This window comes from Rhizophagus irregularis, chromosome 23, assembly GCF_026210795.1.
Source record: "Rhizophagus irregularis chromosome 23, complete sequence".
In the NCBI taxonomy this organism is placed as follows: domain Eukaryota; kingdom Fungi; phylum Glomeromycota; class Glomeromycetes; order Glomerales; family Glomeraceae; genus Rhizophagus; species Rhizophagus irregularis.
In genome coordinates, this window is record NC_089451.1 from 823,236 (window position 1) to 844,634 (window position 21,399).

The 21,399-nt window shown below is 31.1% G+C and overlaps 5 protein-coding genes across 5 annotated transcripts; 4 read left to right on the forward strand and 1 right to left on the reverse strand.

Annotated features, from left to right (window-relative positions):
* Positions 1-5,408: 5,408 nt before the first annotated feature.
* On the forward strand, positions 5,409-5,904 carry OCT59_015151 (uncharacterized protein; the record flags this gene model as incomplete). Its single annotated transcript, XM_066139812.1, has 4 exons — positions 5,409-5,420; positions 5,494-5,544; positions 5,610-5,681; positions 5,788-5,904. The coding sequence occupies 4 exons, from the start codon at positions 5,409-5,411 to the stop codon at positions 5,902-5,904; spliced, it is 252 nt and encodes an 83-aa protein (XP_066002650.1).
* A 3,968-nt stretch (positions 5,905-9,872) lies between these two features.
* On the forward strand, positions 9,873-10,628 carry OCT59_015152 (uncharacterized protein; the record flags this gene model as incomplete). Its single annotated transcript, XM_066139813.1, has 6 exons — positions 9,873-9,893; positions 9,970-10,011; positions 10,081-10,123; positions 10,229-10,314; positions 10,382-10,471; positions 10,548-10,628. 6 exons carry the CDS (start codon positions 9,873-9,875, stop codon positions 10,626-10,628), a joined length of 363 nt encoding a protein of 120 aa, XP_066002651.1.
* A 2,980-nt stretch (positions 10,629-13,608) lies between these two features.
* On the forward strand, positions 13,609-14,133 carry OCT59_015153 (uncharacterized protein; the record flags this gene model as incomplete). The annotated part of the gene is made up of 1 exon (XM_025326707.1): positions 13,609-14,133. One exon carries the CDS (start codon positions 13,609-13,611, stop codon positions 14,131-14,133), a length of 525 nt encoding a protein of 174 aa, XP_025174794.1.
* Positions 14,134-18,963: 4,830 nt separating this feature from the next.
* OCT59_015154 (uncharacterized protein) lies at positions 18,964-19,416 on the forward strand (the record flags this gene model as incomplete). The annotated part of the gene is made up of 1 exon (XM_066139814.1): positions 18,964-19,416. One exon carries the CDS (start codon positions 18,964-18,966, stop codon positions 19,414-19,416), a length of 453 nt encoding a protein of 150 aa, XP_066002652.1.
* A 649-nt stretch (positions 19,417-20,065) lies between these two features.
* OCT59_015155 (uncharacterized protein) lies at positions 20,066-20,843 on the reverse strand (the record flags this gene model as incomplete). The annotated part of the gene is made up of 2 exons (XM_066139815.1): positions 20,066-20,483; positions 20,737-20,843. The coding sequence occupies 2 exons, from the start codon at positions 20,841-20,843 to the stop codon at positions 20,066-20,068; spliced, it is 525 nt and encodes a 174-aa protein (XP_066002653.1).
* Positions 20,844-21,399: the final 556 nt, after the last annotated feature.

Consider the following 21,399-nt stretch of genomic DNA (forward strand, 5'->3'; position numbering starts at 1 on the left):
AGACTCGGTCACGAGATCAATTACATTTCATTGTTTATATCATAAAATAAAATAATAAAAATAAGGTTTAGAAGCTCACACTTAGATGTTCCCAACGCATAAAACTAGGCAAAATTTATATTAAAGTTTACCAACTTAACTTATAAGAATATTAAAAGTTTTGAAGTAGTGAACGAATATAGACGAATATAGACGAATATAGATGAATATAGATGAATGTAGTTGAATGTAGACGAATGTAGTTTCAACGGCTAAAATATAATAATGAATAATTTATTGATCCAATCCTATTTTGGAAATCTATCCGCGGATCATTCCAGTCAAGATCCAATTTCTGGGTTCATCAAAATATTTTTTGATTTATTTAAAAAATTTTTATTAATGTTTATCTTTCTTTTGTAATTTCAAAATTTTTTTTTTTAGTAAAAATAATATTGTTCGATGTTAGTCTCATTTTATTATTCGTCTATTTTCGGTTCGTCAAATTTCTTATTGAAATGAAGATTTTTACCAAATCTGTATATAATTAGATTATTTAACATGTGAAAATAATATTAATAATAATTTTTACGTTAGGGATTTGTTTATGACCAATAAGATTTCCGGTAACACATCATATTATAAAGCTTTTTATTGGATAAAATTGGAGATCCTCTTTAATTTTGACTATTTCAATCCTCCCAAGAAAATTCATATTTAGGTAAGTTTTACGGTAGGATTTTTTTTGAAGTACAAGTTATCTGTTATATTTATTTATTTATTTTTTTTACTAATATTTTTTCTAACAAAATCTAAATAAAACCATATAAAAAGTTAGCCTAAAATTAGTGTTCAAACTTAAAGGAAAAAGAAATATCTGAACTTTGTTATTTTTTCTTTTTAAAGAGAGTTTTATTTTGTGGATGAATTTATAAAAGGAAACAAAATAAATGAGATATGTTTCATATTTGAAAATTTGGTAATTTATAAATTGACCAGAGTTAGTGTAATTTAGGTAACAAAAAATGAGAATCTTTCTTTTTTATTTGTTTGGATTTTAAATGTTACGTTATTTTTCATTACTAAAACCATTTTAGTAGTGGAATGTCTTATTTGATTATAGGTTTTTCTTACCTTACTTTGATAATGTGGCTTTTAACGGGAAAACTATATGATGAAATAATATTTTGTGATTGTCCTCCAATATATATTTTATTATATAATCATATTGATATGTTGACAAAGCCCGATTTCGTAATATTCTTTTGAAACCTTGTATTTGACCAAAAATATATTATCAATTATTCATAGTTAGTTATATTAACACCATAATCATCCTCTGCACTACGTCTTTACCGTATAATTCCAAAATTTTCTTTAAGTTACTTTAGCCACCCCCTTACTTTTTTTTGATGATATTCGAACCTTATCCCTAGAATGGCAAATTTTTCTAAAGAAATATTCATAAGTAGGAAATTAAAATTTACTCAAAGAATCTCTACAGGTTAGTTAACTTCAAAACATTAAATCATACAGTGACAAGTATTTATATTATTATTAGTTTTTGTATAACTATTTATGTTAAATTTATTTATAGGTTTTTTATTCTATGTATTCTACTTTATTCTAGTATTATTTTATTAATGAAAAATTTCGTGTTACTTTTAATAAATTAATGGTGTCGGGTAATACTTGAGTAATGGGAAATTATATTAACCCTTTTTTCCGTCTATGTGGTTAGAACGAACATCAAACGTATTTCGCAGAAATTATTCTCTCCAGTAGTTGTACGAGTTATATTAGAATTCCCGGATATGTCGGATATGTAGATAACAAGATTTTGAGTTCGGGTTCAAACGATATAGGAGGAGCGTATTTGGCCGAAATTATGAGTTTCCTACCAACTTCACGGTACTTGGCCAGCATTAATAGGGCACGTGATTTGAGTGTTGATTATAATAACAATACTAAAAAGGTTTCACCCAATAAACATTTTTATTGTATAAAATCCAAACATAGAGTAATCCAAAATTGGAACTACGTCAATATTTGTGATTTCTCAAATTATCAACTTGACAATATTACAAATGTCCAATTTCAAAAATTTTCGTTATAAAAAAATATTCAAACTGTTGCAAATAAGGAACTTCTACGAAGTAAATGATCTTGTATTACACTTTTTAAAACAAATAATATGGATAATGATTGAATATGAAAACGTATAAATCAAATAAAATAACACAATAAAAATTTGCCTCTAAATTTAAATAAATGTAACACGTTATCATTTCGAAATTTTTGAAATCGGTCTGCGCGACTGAATCCTCAGCAACTTGGGTTAATCTAAATTCACATGACGATTAGTAACCAATTATCTACAATCGGCATTACAAACTATATTTACCTATTTAAGATATTCGCCTGTATTTTGGGCGAATACGAAAATATAAATTGGGTTGTAATTATGTTTTGCACCTTTATTTATTTATAATTTCTTAATTAAGAAATATGCAGTGTTGGCATTTGACCGTTTGGCCAGGGTTGGGCATTTGGCAGTATGGCCAGTTTGGATGAGCATCATCTGACTTATTTGAAATTTCAATTGGACATATAGACCTCTAATTGAACATCCCAATTGAATATAATTCTGTCTCATTCATTGGCAATCACGTTATGGATAATTTAAAGCTTATTACGCTTATTTAGTTAATCGAAGGAGCAACGGTTTCCCATTCTCTAATATAGTACTATGGTATACAACTAACTTTTATTACAGATCTGCAATGCAATAACACAATAGGCCCTTTTTTTTAAAAAAAATGTGCAAATTTAGCAATACATAATTCCTACAAATTTTCTCATTGACATATAAGGCATAAAAAATGTGTAAATTCGTTCTTCACATTTTCGCTTAAATTGTTTATTTATTATTCATCAGTTTCGTAATATTAATTAAATTTTTTCTTCTTATACCATTTAAATCTCTCCACCTGCTATTCTACTAAATTTCGTTATGGAGCAAGAACATTTGAGTAAAGATATAATTGAAGAAATCAAGGTTCCTGGTACATAATGGCAACTACCGGCGTCACCAAGGTGAGAACAAATGAAAGATTTCCATTTATTATCACGATTTAACTAATGAACAAAAATTATTAGTATAATAAATGAATCACGTTATAAAAATAATAGTTTATGTGGAGACCTAATACAATAATACATGCAATGCTAAACATTTTACATAAAAAAAATTCTGATGTTGATAAAATAATCCAAGAATCTCAACTTAATGCAAGAACTTCAGATGAGAAGATATAATATATTGCAAAAATGAGTTTTTGGATCAATATATAAAGCAAATTGTAAAGGCAAATTGAAATTATAAAACTAATCAATGGATTAAATTATTTTATTTTAAAACGTTTAAATAATTCAAACCTAGAATATGCAAATAATGGTAATTTAAAGACAAATAATAAACAAAGATTTCAAAGTCGCTCAAAAGTGTTCCGCTCTAAGTGAAATTTTATCTGGTCTTGTGATACATAAGAATTTTCAAATCATCTGATTTTTTTCCGTATTACTGACGTAGAATTATGTAAACCACATTTATGGAGTATTACCATATGTAACTCCTGAAGTTTTAAGACACACAAGCAAGTGATATTTATAGGTTTGAAATTTATTATAAATGAAGTATTTAATGGATTTCTATCTTATTATGATGAGTTGTTAGCAGTTAAAGGCTTAGACCAAAGTTTACTATTAAAGTTCCTCAAGTAATTGATGATGTGTTTGATGCAGATCCAATAATAATATTGTATCGTGATGAGGACGGGGAAGTTCGTAAACTTTTCAAAGAAACAGAAGAATTCAATAAAAACTCTTACAACACAGGAAAACTATTCAGGCAGTTACATTTGTTTATTATAATTTTATCTTCGTAATAGACGTGACAATATAACTATCATACAGATATTGAAATTTAAAAGATAACATCTAAATTCATAGTTATTATATAAATTTCATTTGTTATGTATTTTGTATTATTATATGTAATTATGTATTTTATATTTAAAAAAGTTAAAAAATTTGTTTTATTATTTAATCGACCGAAAAAATCACTATCAGAAAAAATATCATTAAAATTTAGTAATCATATTTTGCAAATTTTCCACATTCCATTTATATGGAAGTATTACATTAATAAAGTGAATCCGAAATGTCCCATATACTTCTACGAAATAATTTTAGAAGGTATGATAATTATAGGTATATTAAGCAAATACCATGCCTTGCTTGCAATGGGAATCATAGAACAGTATTTATGGAATATCTGGCGAATGGCATAGAAATGGAAAGGAATATTGTCTTAGTTGTGTCAGTTCAAGCAATAAATTCGAGCTCACGATCGTAGCATATGCCCGTCCATATTCGTGCCCAAAAAAGATAAAATCAGAAGGTCGAATGAAAAAATCTAAGTGCATTTCTTTTTCTCCTGGAATCTATGAGCCAAAGGTACCAGATAGGGTAGATGATGATTGTGACTGTAGTCATGACAATGATATGATGGATATGATGAATATAGTGGACGCGATAAAGGGTATTATTATCGTGATGGAAGATATGAAAGAAAAATCTAACCAATGATGAGTCTTATTATCTTTCCGGTAACCACCTAGGAGCAGATTGTTATTTCTTTTTTTTTCAAATCACGTGGGTGGCTTATATATCATACGCAGTAAAACGTTATTGGTTCATATCCGCAGAATACTACCACTTTATCATGTGATTTGTTTATAACCCCGGTCAAGAGAATTATTTTTGTCATATGTTAATTACTAATAAAAAAAATAATATCAGATATGCATTCTACAGATCAGTGGATCATCTGAGTGATCTGACAAAAATTGTAAACGCATAAAAAACTCGCAATAAAAAAAGATTGCTAATTGCTGTTTTTTTAAAAAAATATCAACGTTTCTTTTCGTCACAAGTAAGTTTAATATAAATTCCCATTATAAGTTATATCGATAGTTTTGTTAAGCACGAAGGAAGTGCCCACGGTAGAGTTTAGGTCTACCAGAAGCCATTTATGGTAAGTCACAATCAAGCGGTGGCTGGCCTTAAGTGAAAGACTGCCTGCTTTTAGTAATTACTTGATGCTTCTGTTTGTGATAATACTTACAATTCTTTCTTCTTTTGATTAAGCAATAATGGGAAAGCAGGGAAAGAGTAAAATTAATAATAAGAGTTGGCAAGAAGCAAATATAAACTGGATTTTAAGTTCTTCGGAACTAAAACCAATTGGTTTTTTTCGTTTAACCCATCCAACATCACGCGCACGAGCTATTGAAAATTTTAGGAAATGTTTTGATCTTGCTATATAAAAGCATAGTGAAGGAGATAAACTTAGTGAGCTTAGAGCAATGAATAGCGATGTATATGTTTAAGCATGTTGACAATTTTAACATAAAATATGAAGTGTTTTTAATGTTTGTTCTCTCAAAATAGGAAGTATCTATACAACATGATTGGGAGATATGGTTAAAAGAAAAAAAAACCGTATGTATATTTCACATATTTTAAGTTATAAGTTCGTATTTCTAAAACTCAAATTTATGTTTTAGATTCTAGCTTGTCGAGCAAATCATGATACAGGCCTGCATATTCAACAGGATTTTACTTCAACTATAGCCAATGTAAGTCATTTATTTAACAATAAGTATGACTTTCAACGTTACTTAAAAAGATTTTCAACATAGATTGTCAGTATTTCTGGTGAAAAAAAAACGTGACGATAATAAGGAAAATGATTTTGACATTGAAAAATACAGTAATAGAAAACATCCATTGGATGACAAAGTACCTGATAATGCTGATAATGAAATACCAGTAGATTCGTTTCCATCGAGAGGACAATAAGGTTGCTTGCCAAAACCTCTCCAAAATCCTGTGATAAATTTCGGCAAGATTTTACTATATGTTTACTATAGTTTCGGCAGGGTTTCGGCAGTTTCGGCAAATGGGGGTTTCGGCATTTCGGCAAAGTTTCAGCAGGATTTTTAATATGATTTAATATAGTTTCGGCATTTTCCGTATAGGTTTCGGCAGTTATTAAGAAGGTTTCGGCAAGCAACCTTAGAGGACAATGATGTCGATAAGGAGCACAAAGCCATTTATATTAGGGCTGTTCATCTAGCACACAAGGTACATCCCTTCTTTTATACATAACTTTGATCTCTTTGGGTATTTTTGACCTTGAAGTTTATAATGTTGCACAGAAAACAACTTCAGATATAAAGAATATTCTTAAAAAAATAGTATCCTTAAAAGATCGCATTTTACAATACCGAATAATTAATCTATCAATAAGAAGCGTCATGAATCCTCTTCATAAAGTATTGTCAAAAGGTGAAAAGAAATTATTAAAAGATATTTGGATATCGGTAATTAATGCATTTATTATAGGGTGTGTGTTTTGTATATTTATGGCTATTACAATAATAACAATGTGCTTTTTTAAAAAGTTCGAACCACTAGAAAATGACAAAATCAATACAGGACCCCGGATATCTAATATAAAGGTCATAATGGACTTTTGGCCAAAAACACCCCTTTTTGCTGAAACTCAAAAAATCGTTTTTTGTAAATATCTCAGCATCCAGTAATTCAATTTTAATGAACATTTTTTTATTTTGTAGCCCTCATTTAGCTCTACAATTTAAAAAAAAGTTCATCAAAATTGGACCACTGGATGCCGAGATATTTACAAAAAACGATTTTTTGAGCCCTGAAAAATGGGCCAATCTGCTGAAAGTGTGACTTATGACCTGTTTTGGAGATATCCGGGATCCTATCAATACTGCCCATTATAAAAAATGGGAATCGGAAACAAAACCTTTAATAAACACATATCATAATCATCTAGAAAATGAATCAGTTTTCGATGACACTTGCTTGGATGATGCAATTGAGGCCGTCGCTATAAAGCCGTATAATGGAGTTTTTGTTTATAAAAAACATTATGAATTGAATTGGGTGCAAGACATATATAGACATTTGTGAGTACTAGCATTCTTATAATTTATTGACCAAAGTCTTATCTTGCTTATCCTGTTATTGGATTGACTACTTCTATTTATTTTTTTAGTTTAATCAGCTATTGGACCCCCGAACAGACAGAGTTTTCTTATAGAAAAAATTTCATTAATCCCATATTTGCGAAAGTATTTGATGACTTAATGTGAACTCATTTATATGAGGACTTAGGTTTTGATTCGATATTTTTTTCTATTGTTTGTTGCATATCTTATGATAACTTGATATTGTTAAACCAGCAGTAAAATCAAAAATATGTCGATAAAAACTCAACCAAGTACGCACACAACGGCTCAATCTTGGTTGCCATCAGAATGGTGTTATTATTGTTAACGTAAATGGAAGTGCTGTCTATGATGATCTCACCAAACTATCTGAGGACCTAGAGAAAGTGTTCAAATGTAAGTATGTTTATACTTTATAGTTAATATGTCATGTTTACAACAGTATAACACACTTTCCCTAATGTCTTTCAGGCATGCAAATTTCTCTATTCTATCAACAACAGCATCATCTTCAGCGAGAAGCATCAGAAAAACAATTGCAAATCTTGGAGTCCTACGGAATTATTGTTTATAGTGCCTCTTATTGATTCAGCATTTTATAATTCAAAGATCAATTTGGTATAGAGAGAAGATATTAAATGCACAGCATCTAATGATAGAAAAAATAATAAAAGTTGTGATGGAATTTTTAGATTAAAAGGGGACAGATTAGAAATTGGAGGAATTAATTTTTCTTACGTAGTCACATGATTTTTATTTTTTTTTCTTTAATGCAATTTTTTACTTAAACATCTTATAAATATAATTAATTCATCGCTAAATGGATCATAGAAATCTCTGGGATATTTTAGCTGAACATCACAGAAAATAATTTGCCAAAACAGATTATCCTGAAGGAAGGTACTGCACTGTTTCTTCTACACCATTTTGATTTTACTATTAGAGATAAAAAAAATCTGATTGGTTGATCTGTAAATCATCTCAGCTGCCATGGTAGACGCAAACTTAATGACGTGACGTAACTCTTAGTTAATTATTTTATAATAAAGTAATATATTAAGTTAAGTTACGTTATAGACGTAACTAGGACGTAACCCTAAGAAAGAGTTAAGTTTGCATCTCTACTTCAAACCAACTCCTTTCATTAAATAATAGTTATTGGGTAGGGGGAGTAAGGAGGTTGAAATATCACTAAACTGCAAAGCAGTTCGAATGATATTTAACCCCTCTACAATTAAATCGATACAATTATTTCTTGATTGTAATCTAAGAGATATTTTCATTCTTGTTGAGTACTGCTGATTCCAATTAGATTGGGAACTAGTATTTTAGGATTCTTGAACGAGTACAATATGGAGCCATTTGACATATGTATAGACGAATACCTTAAAAGTCTTGAGATCATTAACTCAGAACAATGCAAAAGACAAGAAAAAGCAAGTCTGCTTCTTAATAAATATAGGAAGGCAAGTAAAAAAAAAAATTATAAAATGTACAATAAGTAGGAAAGTAGTGGCGTAACAAGGGCTTCTTTGGTTCTTGATCATTCAAGGTTCTTTGCTGAGCCACAAACTAGTACTGAGGCATAGATGACTTCCTTGGTTATCTGATATTCAAGGCTCTTTACTGACCCAGTACTGGACCCACTGGGCACAGATGACTTTCTTGGTTATCTGATGTTCAAGGCTCTTTGCTGACTAGATAGGATAAGATAGAAACTAGTGAAATCAAAGACATGTTAATTAATAAGAATAATCGCTAATATATAAGGGATCCTCCTGAAATTCCGACAACTATAATCCTGATGTGATAAAATCTTGACACTCCTATTCCCGACTAAGACAATATCCCGAATGATTAAAATACCGAAAGAATTATATCCCGAATAGTCCAAAATCTGGAATTCAAAATTCCTGAAAGTTCAAGTTACTGATGAGTCAAAATCCCGACACAATAAAGAAAAGATCGTAGTGATTGCACAATTGTTAATAATTTGCATAATTTGCCAAGGAGTTATTATGTCAATTACTACTGCGTGATCTCACTATATATTATACTGTAACATGTAAGTCATAAATCAAAATTGCAATTTTTTATCATTTAAATTGGAAATAGTGCATATGTATTGTATATATGATTGTATTAATTGTCACAAAATATAATCAGTAGGAAATGATCTTTCTAGTAAACAAAAATCAAAGAGATGCTCAAAATTATAATATTGTGTCGGGATTTTGACTTATCAGTAACTTGAACTTTTGGGAAATTTAAATTCTGGATTTTAGACCATTCGGGATATGATACTTTCAGGATTTTGATCGTTCAGTATATTGTCTCTGTTTGGAATACGTGCCTCGGGATTTTATCATATTGGGATTGTGCTTGTCGGGATTTCGTGGTAAACCCAATATATAAGTATTTTTTGTTAGGAACCTTGACTTGATTATCATTTGGCAAGAAAATGGGAAAGGGAATGTCATTCAAATAAAGAAATTGGTGGACATTCAATCGTCATTTAAAATTTAACGTTATGGGGAAACTTTGGAAGTATTAGAGATGGAAATTTTATTCATAATATTTTAAAAAGAAGCAACAAAAAAGATCAAGAGAAAGTACATATATACTCGCATTTTTTTTTATCTAGAAGTTGAGAATTAGCAGAACTAGTTATTTTGTTTTTAGGATGATCAGGCTAAGCGAGTTTCTCACATAAAAAGAACAAAAATTGACGATTTTTTCTCTGTGCTACCTTGTCCTTCTCAAAATCAACCACATACCCTCCCTCCTATGTCCCCTTGGAACCAAGAGGTAATTATGTTCTAGTTCACATCTCTGCCTTTAATAACCTTTTTGATGTGTCTTACACAAGAATAAACCGCAATAGAGCAATAGTAAAAGATCAGGGTTCTTGAGAAATTGGAAGAAGGTACAGATGCGCTTTTCTGCTATTGTTGTGAAATTTAATAGAACTAATTCTTTACCAATCAATTTTTAGGGCAATGAACAAGACACTCTGCTTTCATGTGAAGCTCAGGCTAGTAATGATCTTCCTGTAAACATTGTACAGTGGGAGTCAGAAGTAGAATAAGTCTCATCACATCCAGAATTCAAAGATCTTGTATCTAATAACAACTGTAAATCAGACTCATTTTCAGATAATGAACCTGTTAACTTTCCCATTATCAACGATGTTACAGAACTGCAATTAGGACCTTTACCCCAAAAAGAGGTAAGTAACTGTGAGTATAGTAAATTTAATGTATAAATCTTACTTATTATTCTTCATTTATATTAAGTTTGAAGAAGATGCCTTCCTTCAAGAGGCTGTACGTAAAAATAAAAGTGATAATGTCAAAACCTATGCCAAAAATATATTAAAAAGCGTGGTAAGTAAAATTTCATTAACTTCATTGGAATATTGAACATAGTTTTATTGAATGCTGACATTTCTTTTATTACTAGAATACATGTGATAAATTACGTAAAGCATTAAAGTCAGAACGCTTCAAGCTAAGAACTAGTAGTAATATCAGTAATATTTGATGGAAAAGAAGAATTCTAACAATTTCAAAGGCTTTACTGTGTTGCATGTAATAGGGTGAAAAATCACTGCTATGCTCAGCAATCCTACTTAATAATTCACAATAAGATAGTAATCAGCGCAGTTCTGGAAGTAAAATAGATGCTATTATAGAGCTCCGAACGAGTCGAGTCGAGTCGAGTTATATGTAAACTCGATTCGACTTGAGTTAAATTGAGTCGAGTCGAGTCGAGTTAAAATTATAAAAATATAAACTCGACTCGATTCGATCGTAAAGTTCATTGGCCCGTCAAAGTCGAAGTCCGAATTAAATCATGTGATTTTATTCGGCTATGCCGATCATTTCCTTTTTTTGGCGATAGCCATTCCACAAAATTCCATTTTTGTAATTTTCAAAATTTTTTCATCTCAGATTTTGTATTACATAATTTCCAAAAAAGGAAATTCCATAAATTTGGCCGGAATTATGTTTAATTCGGCTTAACTCGACTCGACTCAATTTTATTAAATTATTAACTCGACTCGAATCAATTCGATTTGATTGTAATTTTCAACTCGACTCAACTTGACCAACTCGTGAGTCAACTCGACTCGTTTCGGAGCACTATGCTATTATGAAGTTACATGAAGTAAACCTTGAGTTTTTTGGTTGTGAAAGTTTCTGGTTCTCTGAAATATCCAGAGCACAGCCATTACATTGGTGATGATCGTAATAAAATCGCAAAAAATTTGAAATTTATTTTAAATTATATCAGAATAAAATATCCTGGCAATTTTCAACAATTCTAAAAAATTAAAGTTTATGGAATACAAGTTTACAGTAAGTTTCATGAGCTAAGTTAGATAAATTGTTTATGATTATTATCACTCACATGTTATGTCTGTAAAAAATTTTTTATATATATACAGCTTGTCAGTACTTTTCTCTGGAGTATATTACTTTAAGCAAGAGCTTATATTTGAATGTCTAACAAGTATGTTCCTTACATTTAAAATGTTACCGGAATTCTTGTCAAATCTATGGAAAATGTGTGTAAGTACTTGGTATATATATACTGTATATAATGTTCTGAAAAAAATCCAATCTGATTCATATTTGCAGATTTGATTTGAGACAGATCAGATCGAATCATAAATTTTATGATCTGTGATCTGATCCGAATCAAAAAAATTTGATTCGATTTGAATTAAATCAAATCAGATCAACAATTCATTCAAATCAGATCAGATCAGATTTGATTCAAGTGGATTTGAATCAAATTCAGATCGGATTAGATCAAAATGTCCTATTACGAAGTTGAAAACATTGCAAAACATTTTTTTATTTCAATTTAACAAATAAAAAACTGTTTCGTAATAGTTTTTAATCATTTTAATAAAAAAGCATTGCGAAACATTTTTTATTTTAATTTAACGAATAAAAAAATCATTTTGCAAAATTCTCTCCATCGATCATTAGGACAAATTCTTACACCGCAGTTTATAATAAAAATTTTACAGTTACATATAGAAAAGTTATAAGGAAAGCCATAAGAAATCGTTTATTTCGTATATTATAAAAGGAGAGAGATGGAAGGGGTTGAGTTTACCTCTTCACAACCGTCAGGAAGCAATAACGCTTTCTCTTTGAACCAAGCCGTAGTTCAACAACTTGAGAACAACAACGGTCAAGGACTGTGCTCCTCCGTGCACGCACCGTCTCATAAGGAAAATAAACTGACTGTTAGCACAGCGCTAGACAAGTCAGATAAACAACCGCAACAAAGTTGGACCGTTATTGGGAAAGCCAAACAGTTCCAACTTTTTTTTTTGCTCAAAATTATTCTGGGACAAAACCCTACAGAAAAAAAGAATTACGTTTATCAGATTATTTCAGATGTACCGGGGTTGAGGACATACGTTGTTACAACCATAAAAGGTATTAAAGTAATCAAAGCTACATATGAGTCAGAAGAATCAGCTCAGAAAGTTTTGGAGCGCCAAATCATTGAAGGTAATAAGGTTAGATTTTGTAAAATTGAAGGGATCAACCAAGCACAAGATAATCAACAGTCATATGAAATCCGCATCTGGGATGTACCATTGGATATAGAAAAAGATATTTTTGAGCAACACCTACGTTCGATTGGGAACGTAAAGAGTATCAAATTTAATATTAAACAACTATATTACGAGGTGGCAGTAACATTCGCTGACAACAAATTAGAAAAATGTTTCAAAAAAGAATGGGTAATTAGATTCTGTAAACATGTATTCAGAGTATTCCCATCCACTTTATCTAGGGAAGAAAGAAATCACAGATTCAAATACGTACTCAAACTAGCTAACTTACCTAGTGGTACATGTGCCATTGACCTAGCAGAGATAGCCAATATCACGAAGGCGAAAGCTATATTCCTACCCAAAAATAAATTTTCAAGAAATTATGAAAAAGAACGTTTTGCGTAGTTCTATTTCAATTCTGAACAAGAAATGGGTGACGCGAAAATACATAAATTTTCATATAACAATAAAGGGCTCAATTTTGTGGATAAAAATACAATCACATGCCATGTATGTGGATCATCATTCCATAAGCTTAGAAACTGCCCAGAAAACAATAAATACCAACAAGCGCAACGTACGCATAGTGTTTATCAATCAATTTATAAAAGATATCAAGTAAAGGCACCCACTGCTAAAGGGGGTTTTAATCCACTATTTCCGAAATAACGATATGAAGAACTAACTAATTATTGGGAAGACGGCTTAGATAACTGGGAAGATAAACAAAATAGTTATGCGAACATCACTAAAATGAATTCTAATCAAGGCTCAAGCAATAGCAATAACCCACAATCTGCCGCCAAATAACAACAGGTAAATCCGGTAAATAACAAAGGGAAACAAAAAGAGAACGCACACACAACCCAACGAAGGCCATGGAATGAAAATGCCATCCAATCCAGTACAGCAGACCGGTTAACAAAACTAGAAGCAAAAATGGAACAATTCACCAACCTGTTAAATAAATTTAACAACAGGCTCGCGAACGTAAAAGTCCAGATTCTCAATTCAAAAGCGCCGAGTGATACACGACAAGTCAGCCTAAGCTTTGGTACAGTCAATGAAACTTTTAAGAATAGCAATAATAAACGTATCAGAACAATAGAAACCGTGAGAGATAAAGAAGTTGACATCTTTATCAGGCCAACTAACGTTGAGACACAAAGTAGAGAAGCTGCTCCAATCGAGACAGAACGAATGACACAAATGACTGCAACTATCTCGCCGCAAACTTCGACACAACAAGACAGTGACATGTTGGTTGATGTACAAGAGACATTAGACAAAAAAGAAAATGAAAGACTGGATAACTTTGAGAAAAGAATGGATTCAGCATTTTTATCCCTTTCTAATATGCACCACATGTTCGAGAACTTTATGAACAAAATTACTCCAAATAGTCAAGATACCAGTCCGAATAATGGATACAAAGACACAACACCTCCAAACAATAGTCAATAATGATTGTATACCAACAACAAACCCAAAATATATCGCCAGCGAAAGATGGCATTATGGATATCAACAATACATTTAAAATAACGACAATCAATGTGGCAGGACTAAATACCAATCTGAAACAAGAACAATTATTAAATTTCATGAAAATAAATAAGATTAATATCCTGGGGGTAACAGAAACCAAACTTAAAAAATAGCAGTATGGAAAATTTATACCAGAACGAAAAGGAATATAATTCGTGGTAGGCGTGTGATGATGAAAATTACTATTCCGCTGGTGTCGAGATTATTATGGAAAAGCTTATGCTAAACACGTACAAACCAAAGACTTATTCAAAGGAAGATTAATACACTTGACGATGTACATGAAAGGCAAGATTCGTTTATTGATAATCTTAGTGTATAATTACGCGAATAATACACAAAAAACAGAAATCTTGGAGTTATACGACAAAATTAATGACATTATAAAAAAAGAACGTAAACTTCAAAGTCGGATTATAGTCTTGGGAGATTTTAATATTAAATATGAAGAATTTCTAGACAAACAACAGAAAAATTTATCAATACCGTGGAAACTTAGCTTGTTTAAAATATTAAACAACTATAGATTTAAAGACACGAATGTGCTATTTCACACCAAACCGTTGTCAACATGGCGTCGTAACAATATTACATCAAGAATTGACTTTAATTGGGTGAACTTTGAATTGATCCCAGACTTGATATATGCATCAACGAATAAAGTTCACATTTTCAATACGGACCATTCAGCAGTCACGTCATATTTTAGCATTGATGATGTCTTCAAAAAACCACAAATGGCTATGAATAGAAGATATAAAGTAGAAAAAGTCATCGATTACAGTAAGATTACAGATGATCAATGGAAGACATTCACAGAGCAGTCAGAATTAATACTAGAGGAAGAATTAAAAATGTTAAAAATTGAAGAATGTCCTACAACGACTATACTAAATAGAATATGGAATTCTATAAAGCAGATAATAAATAAAGCGAAAAAACATTTACCAACGAAGAAACCACATCCGAATAAAGATAATTTACCAGAAGCTGTTTTCTTTTATAAGAAGAAACTTTGACAACTTTCTTTAATTTCGATGAAGTTAACAAATAAAAAACTCAAAGATTTGACCAAACCGGATGTCACATATAACTTTATCAAACAATATTATGATACAATTATGGAATTGCTGCAAAGACTACAGACCCAAAAGAAACCACTGCTAGAAATGAATATCAAAGAGTTTAAAGATCTGATCATCGATCTGTTTAAAATTACACAAATCAAATATGCGGAAGAAGATGACTTATACAAAGAGGAACAGATCAAATACTATGTTGATAAATGATGCGGAGAATTACAAGATAATAAAAAACATATGCTGGATTCAATATTAAATAGGAAAAGAAAAAAAATAGTACTAGATAAAGTTCTTATAGAAAAGGACAGCCAAAAACAGTTATGTTCCACAGAAAAAGAAATTACAGAAGCAATGATAGAACATTATCAAAATGCCGCTGGGAAAAAGATGAACGATGGAATTGCAATGAGCGATAGATGGCAGAGGCAGTATGCACCAAAAAATGATATTAACACAGACTGGTATAATGCTACTGTTAAGGAGATCACGGAAGAAGAGTGGATGGATACGATACAGGAGTTGGCTAAAGATAAAGCCGCTGGTCCATCAAAGATTTCGAATGAAGAGTTAAAACATTTGGGTACCAATATGAAGGCTTTAACGCTGAAATTAGCAAATATGTGTTTACAAATAAGAGATATACCGGGGGAATGGAGAGAAGCCTTGTTGTATCCTATACCCAAGACTATGGAATGGGAACACATGTTGACTAAAACAAGACCTATAATACTCTTAGAGACGTTGAGGAAAACGTTAGTTAAGATCATTATGAAAAGGTTATCAGCTGTAATTGCAGAAAAAAACATACTAAAAGGTGGTAATCACGTGGCATTGCCTGGCGGATTCACAGAAACACCATTACGGATTATTAATACCTGTATAGAAGACGCTAAAGTCAACAAAAAACACATTTGGTTGATGTTCCAAGACCTTTCTAAGGCATATGACCGGGTAGATGTGGAGATGTTAAAACTGGCGATGGACAGAATTAAAATCCCTAAAATACTGATACAATTGATTACAAACTTATTCGTGAACAGTAAAAAAGCTATAATTGGATATAATGGTGTTACTCCACAGTTCACATCGCAAATCGGGATAGATCAAGAGGAGGTCATTTCACCTCTTTTGTGGACGATATATTACGATCCACTATTGACAGAAATTGATAGTTTACGTTTGGGATACAAGATAGAACACTCCTGGAAAACTAACATACAAGTACCTCATAAAAAGTCATTATCTGCTATTGTTTCATCTCAAACGTACATGGACGACGTAACGTGGTTGACAGGAAGTAAATATACGCTGGAGAAAATCCTGGACATAGCAGATGAATTCAATAAGATGAATAATATTCAGACAAACTATGAGAATTTTGCAATGACAACAAATGAAGAAATACAAACTATAGACGGAGAAATTGATATCAATTTTGGATCAGAGATTAGGAAAATCAAACTGATTAAGGCGGGAGAATCAGTCAGAATTCTAGGATTTAGACCTAAACACGAAATTCGTTTTAAATCAATGTAAAGATATAATTAGAAATTATAATAGGATTATACGTAAGAAACGAGTTACTGATCTACAGATGAAATATATATACAATCATGTCATCATACCTAGAATTGAATATAAATTACAGTTAACAATTTGGAATCATAATCAGATAGAACAATTGAATAAATTATATCGCTCTATGTTTAAACAGAAAACATCACTGGTTGCTACTATACCAAATAGTGTAATACACTTATCATTAGGTTATGGAGTTAGGACATTGGTACGATACAATTACAAAGACAAGTAACAAGGTTATATAATCAGTTCAATACACAAGGTGTATTAGGTATTATTACAAGGGATACGTAATAAACAGTTACAATCCGAAATGATTTTAACTAAATCGCTAATGACGGAATGGAACATTAAGTCATGTGATCTTAAGGTCAAATATAACATTTTAGCAGCAACATTAGCAATAATGTATGATCACAATTTAACTTTTAGAAGTAGTGGACAAGATGAGAATATTATTAGAGGTGGTTCATTGCGTATAACTGATTTCTTTACACATAATGAACTATTCAAAAATCGAATGAACCAACAGTTAATGAAACACGGCATATATTTTATTAGTCAACTGATCTCCTCAGGAGGTGATCGATTATTAAATTATAGAGATTTAAGAATAACATTAGGGATTAATACTAAGGGACGTAAACCTAGTTGGTTTAAATCTATAGAACAGAAGTGTTTATTGGAAAAGAATTTATCTAGAAGACTTAAAAGTGAATTTCACATGGAAAGAAATTACAAGTGCATCAGTAAAGACTTGGTTCCAGAAGTTAAAAAATGTAACTGGTTAGCATTTTATCATGAGAAAAATGCTGTCGCGTATTTAGGAAGAGTTATAGAAACAGGGGTTGAAGGTACAATTGTTGAACATTGGATACATGATATTGGAGTCGATAATATATCTCCTTCTGTACAATTGCCTATTATTAAAAAATGTTCAGGTTGTGATTTAAAAGAAATTCATACAAAGAGTAAAAGGAAAAGTGTCAAACAGAGATGCCTGTTAACCATAAACGATACTGACAGATCAGTCAAAATCAATGCGAAAAGCATAGATGATAGATACATATTGGATATGTCGGTATTTGAATATTTAGCACAAGCCAAAAATAATAGTATCGCGAAGTTAGTAGATAGTGTTACAGATCGGACCCCTTCTAATTTATTGACATTTATTCATCCGCCAAGTGTTAGAAATAAACTGTTAAAGATCAAAGATAGTTTAGAATTTGTCAAGGATATAGAAGCATATACAGACAGGTCGTTTAAAAAATATTCACTGACATCAGTTGAGATGGGAAGTGCTTTTTTGATCAGTAGTCCAAAAAAGTTTGAATTTAATGTTAATATTACTGACAATCCGTCAGCATTTAAAGCAGAACTTATAGCAATCATATTAGTGTTACTAGTTTGTCCCAAAGACGCGAACATTACAATATATGTTGATACACAAGCCATAATTAATATATTCAATCAATTAAAAAAAGAGTCTTTACAACAGATATCTAGAGAAAAGTGTCAATACAACGCATGGTGGATACTAAGTTTCAAAATAATCAAATTTTTTAATTTGACAGTATTGCTAGTCAAAGTTAAAGCACATGACAATAGTGAATACAATAATGTAGTAGATAAACTAGCTAAAGAGGCTTTAAATAAAGATCCTGTCTTTATCGATCTAAGACTTTTAATGTATAAAGGAAATGTTTGTTGGAATCATAACCCTATTGAGAAAGAAGTTACAATTATGATTAAACACATAAGGGAAACTCAATGGATAGAAGAATTTTTCAACTTACACAGAAATGATTGTTGGAATAATTCTGAGATGCTTACAGAGATAGACTGGTCAAGTACGTTTAGAGTGCTTAAAGGTAATACTGAATTAACAAATTTTTCAGAACATGAATTAAATTCATTTAAAGTCAAAATTCGGACAGAAGAATTACCAACGCTGGATAATTTAGTTAAAAGGAAGCCACATGTTTATAGTTCTAAATGGAAATGTCCTATGTGTTTAAAAGACAAAGAAACATATACACATTTATGGAAATGTGAACATTTAGGACAAGTAAACTGGAATATGATAGGTAAATTTCAGCAACACTTACATGAACTGATATTAGCTAATAGTCAAGTGGAAAATGTAAATTCTGATGACATTTTTAAAGAAATCTTGCGTTGTAGGATTTTGGACTTTAATAAAGCATATAATTTGTCTATGCTAGCAAAAGGTTTTATACATATAGATCTGATTAACTTATTTAAGAGTTATAAAATATTAGATAAAGATAAGACAAAGTTATTAGATGGTTTGGTTAATAAATTAATTTTTGACTTTAAAATTTTTATATGGGAGTATAGAAATGTTAAATTAGCTGATTTAGAACATCAGAAAGGGATCAATGCTAAGATGAAAAAATCGGCCAACAAGTCTAAATTAGTGGCTAACAAATTAGATAAAATAGTAAGTTCACGTTGGGAGCTATGGAATAGCTTAGTTTTTGAGAAGGGAGGTCATTGGTCAAATTTTTAGGTCTTTCATGACATGTCACCTTTGACTTCAAGGTGACAGGTCGGTCTTTTCCTTTTGGAGGGGCAGTGTATTGATAATGTTTAAATTTATTTAGAATACTTTATTTTATTTTACTTTTGTAAATATAATGTATTACTTCAACATTATTATCAATAAACATGATCGCGCCTTTACATAGAAAAAAAAAAAAATCATTTTGCAATAGTTTTTAATTATTTTAATAAAAACGTTGTGAAACATTTTTTAACAATTAACATTTCGCAATGTTTTCAACTTTGTAACAGAACGTTTTGATCTGATCTGATCTGGATCTGATCTGAATCCGCTCGAATCAAATCCGATCTGATCTGAATTCTGGCTTTATAAATTTATAAGAAAGAGGACTTCTAATAATTGCCATTCAGTTTTTTTTTTATATTTTTTGTATAAGTTGGAATGAATCTTATTTGTCAAAATGCTTGGTAATCCACTTAATTTGGCATGCAAATCCAAATACTTGGGAGTTAATATTTTGTTAACTTGGACATGTTGCCTTTCTATCTGATTGCAAATCAATTTAAATTGCAGTAGGTAATAGTTGACATAAATTAGCCCTAAAAAAATATCACAATGAAGTGTGAGCAAGTATAATATTATAAAAATAATGAGATTATGCAGTTATCTCAATTTCACGCTGTTCACATTTAATAAAGTAAGATCCTGCTTTATACCTATCTTCTATGCTTTCATCATTATCATGACCTAACTTGCATAATAGGCATGATGTCTCATCAGTAATGCCATAATAATCAAAATTTTCACTACTAAATTCTCTATATAAATTTGGATATTGATCCAATGTCTTGTTTTGAAAATAGTAGGTGCAGTCATGAGTTGAATTTATCTTAGGAATTGGTTGAGATGCAGGTGAAATATTTACTCGCTCTAGATTTTGAAGAAGTTTGTTCTTCTGATGTATTAGTAAGTGACAACTCAGAATTTTCTTATCACTTCCTGAACCGAGATCAGGATGTGATAATTCGGAAGTTTTTTCATCACTTGGTAAACCATCTTTCGGGCAGACGATTCTATCTTAATGCTGTAATCAACTGGCATATTATTTATAATATACTGAATGTCCTTATTTGTCATTTTGAGATACTGCTAAAGAAAAGGAATGAATTCGATAAATTTTATCCATAAATATTGCGTCAAAGAGCTTCCAGAGTTTCTTAGCCTGCTCGATTCTTTTCCATAAAAGTGCATCAGAAGTATCTGCAGGAAGCTGAGCCCTAACTTCCATATTTAAATTTTACTGACAGCATTGGGTTCCGGATTAACTTGTTTTCAGATGCTATCTCATCTCGTCTCTGGATAAGAACTTTCCCAAATTGACAGTAAACATATAATAGCTTCTTGGACCACACGATCAGCAAAGTCCTCGGCATTGCGAAGTTTTTCATACAAAAGAGAAAAGGTTGATATTCTCATCTCTACTGCTAAAGGATTATGGCTTCGTACTGTTTGCTCTAGGCAAACGTCCAAACAATTCAACCGGCTCACCTATAGTATTGGAACAATTAGTGCTTGAATCATTCTTGGACACTTCCTGAATGAATTTTTCTGCTAATCTCATTGCTAACCCTTTTCTTATTCGCATCATCCAGGAAAGTGTCCATCATCTTTTCCTCTGATGACTTGGAATTGGCAGGTACTGTATCATTTGTTACTATGGGGTCTGCCGGTCTGGTATGTCAGCAGGTTTTTCGGGAGAGGAATCCTTTCGCGGTTGCCTAGAATCTTCTTCCAGCTTTGCAACTCTAACCTTAAGTTCAACATTTTCAGCATCACGCCTGACATTTTCAACATCATGTCTAGTATTTTTCGGCAACAGTATCTATTCTAGCTCCTTGGCTTCGTCATACTTGGCCTTAAACTCAACATTCTCAGCCATAAGTCTGGCGTTTTCTTTCCTAATCAATAACAAAGTTAGCAATAGTTAGT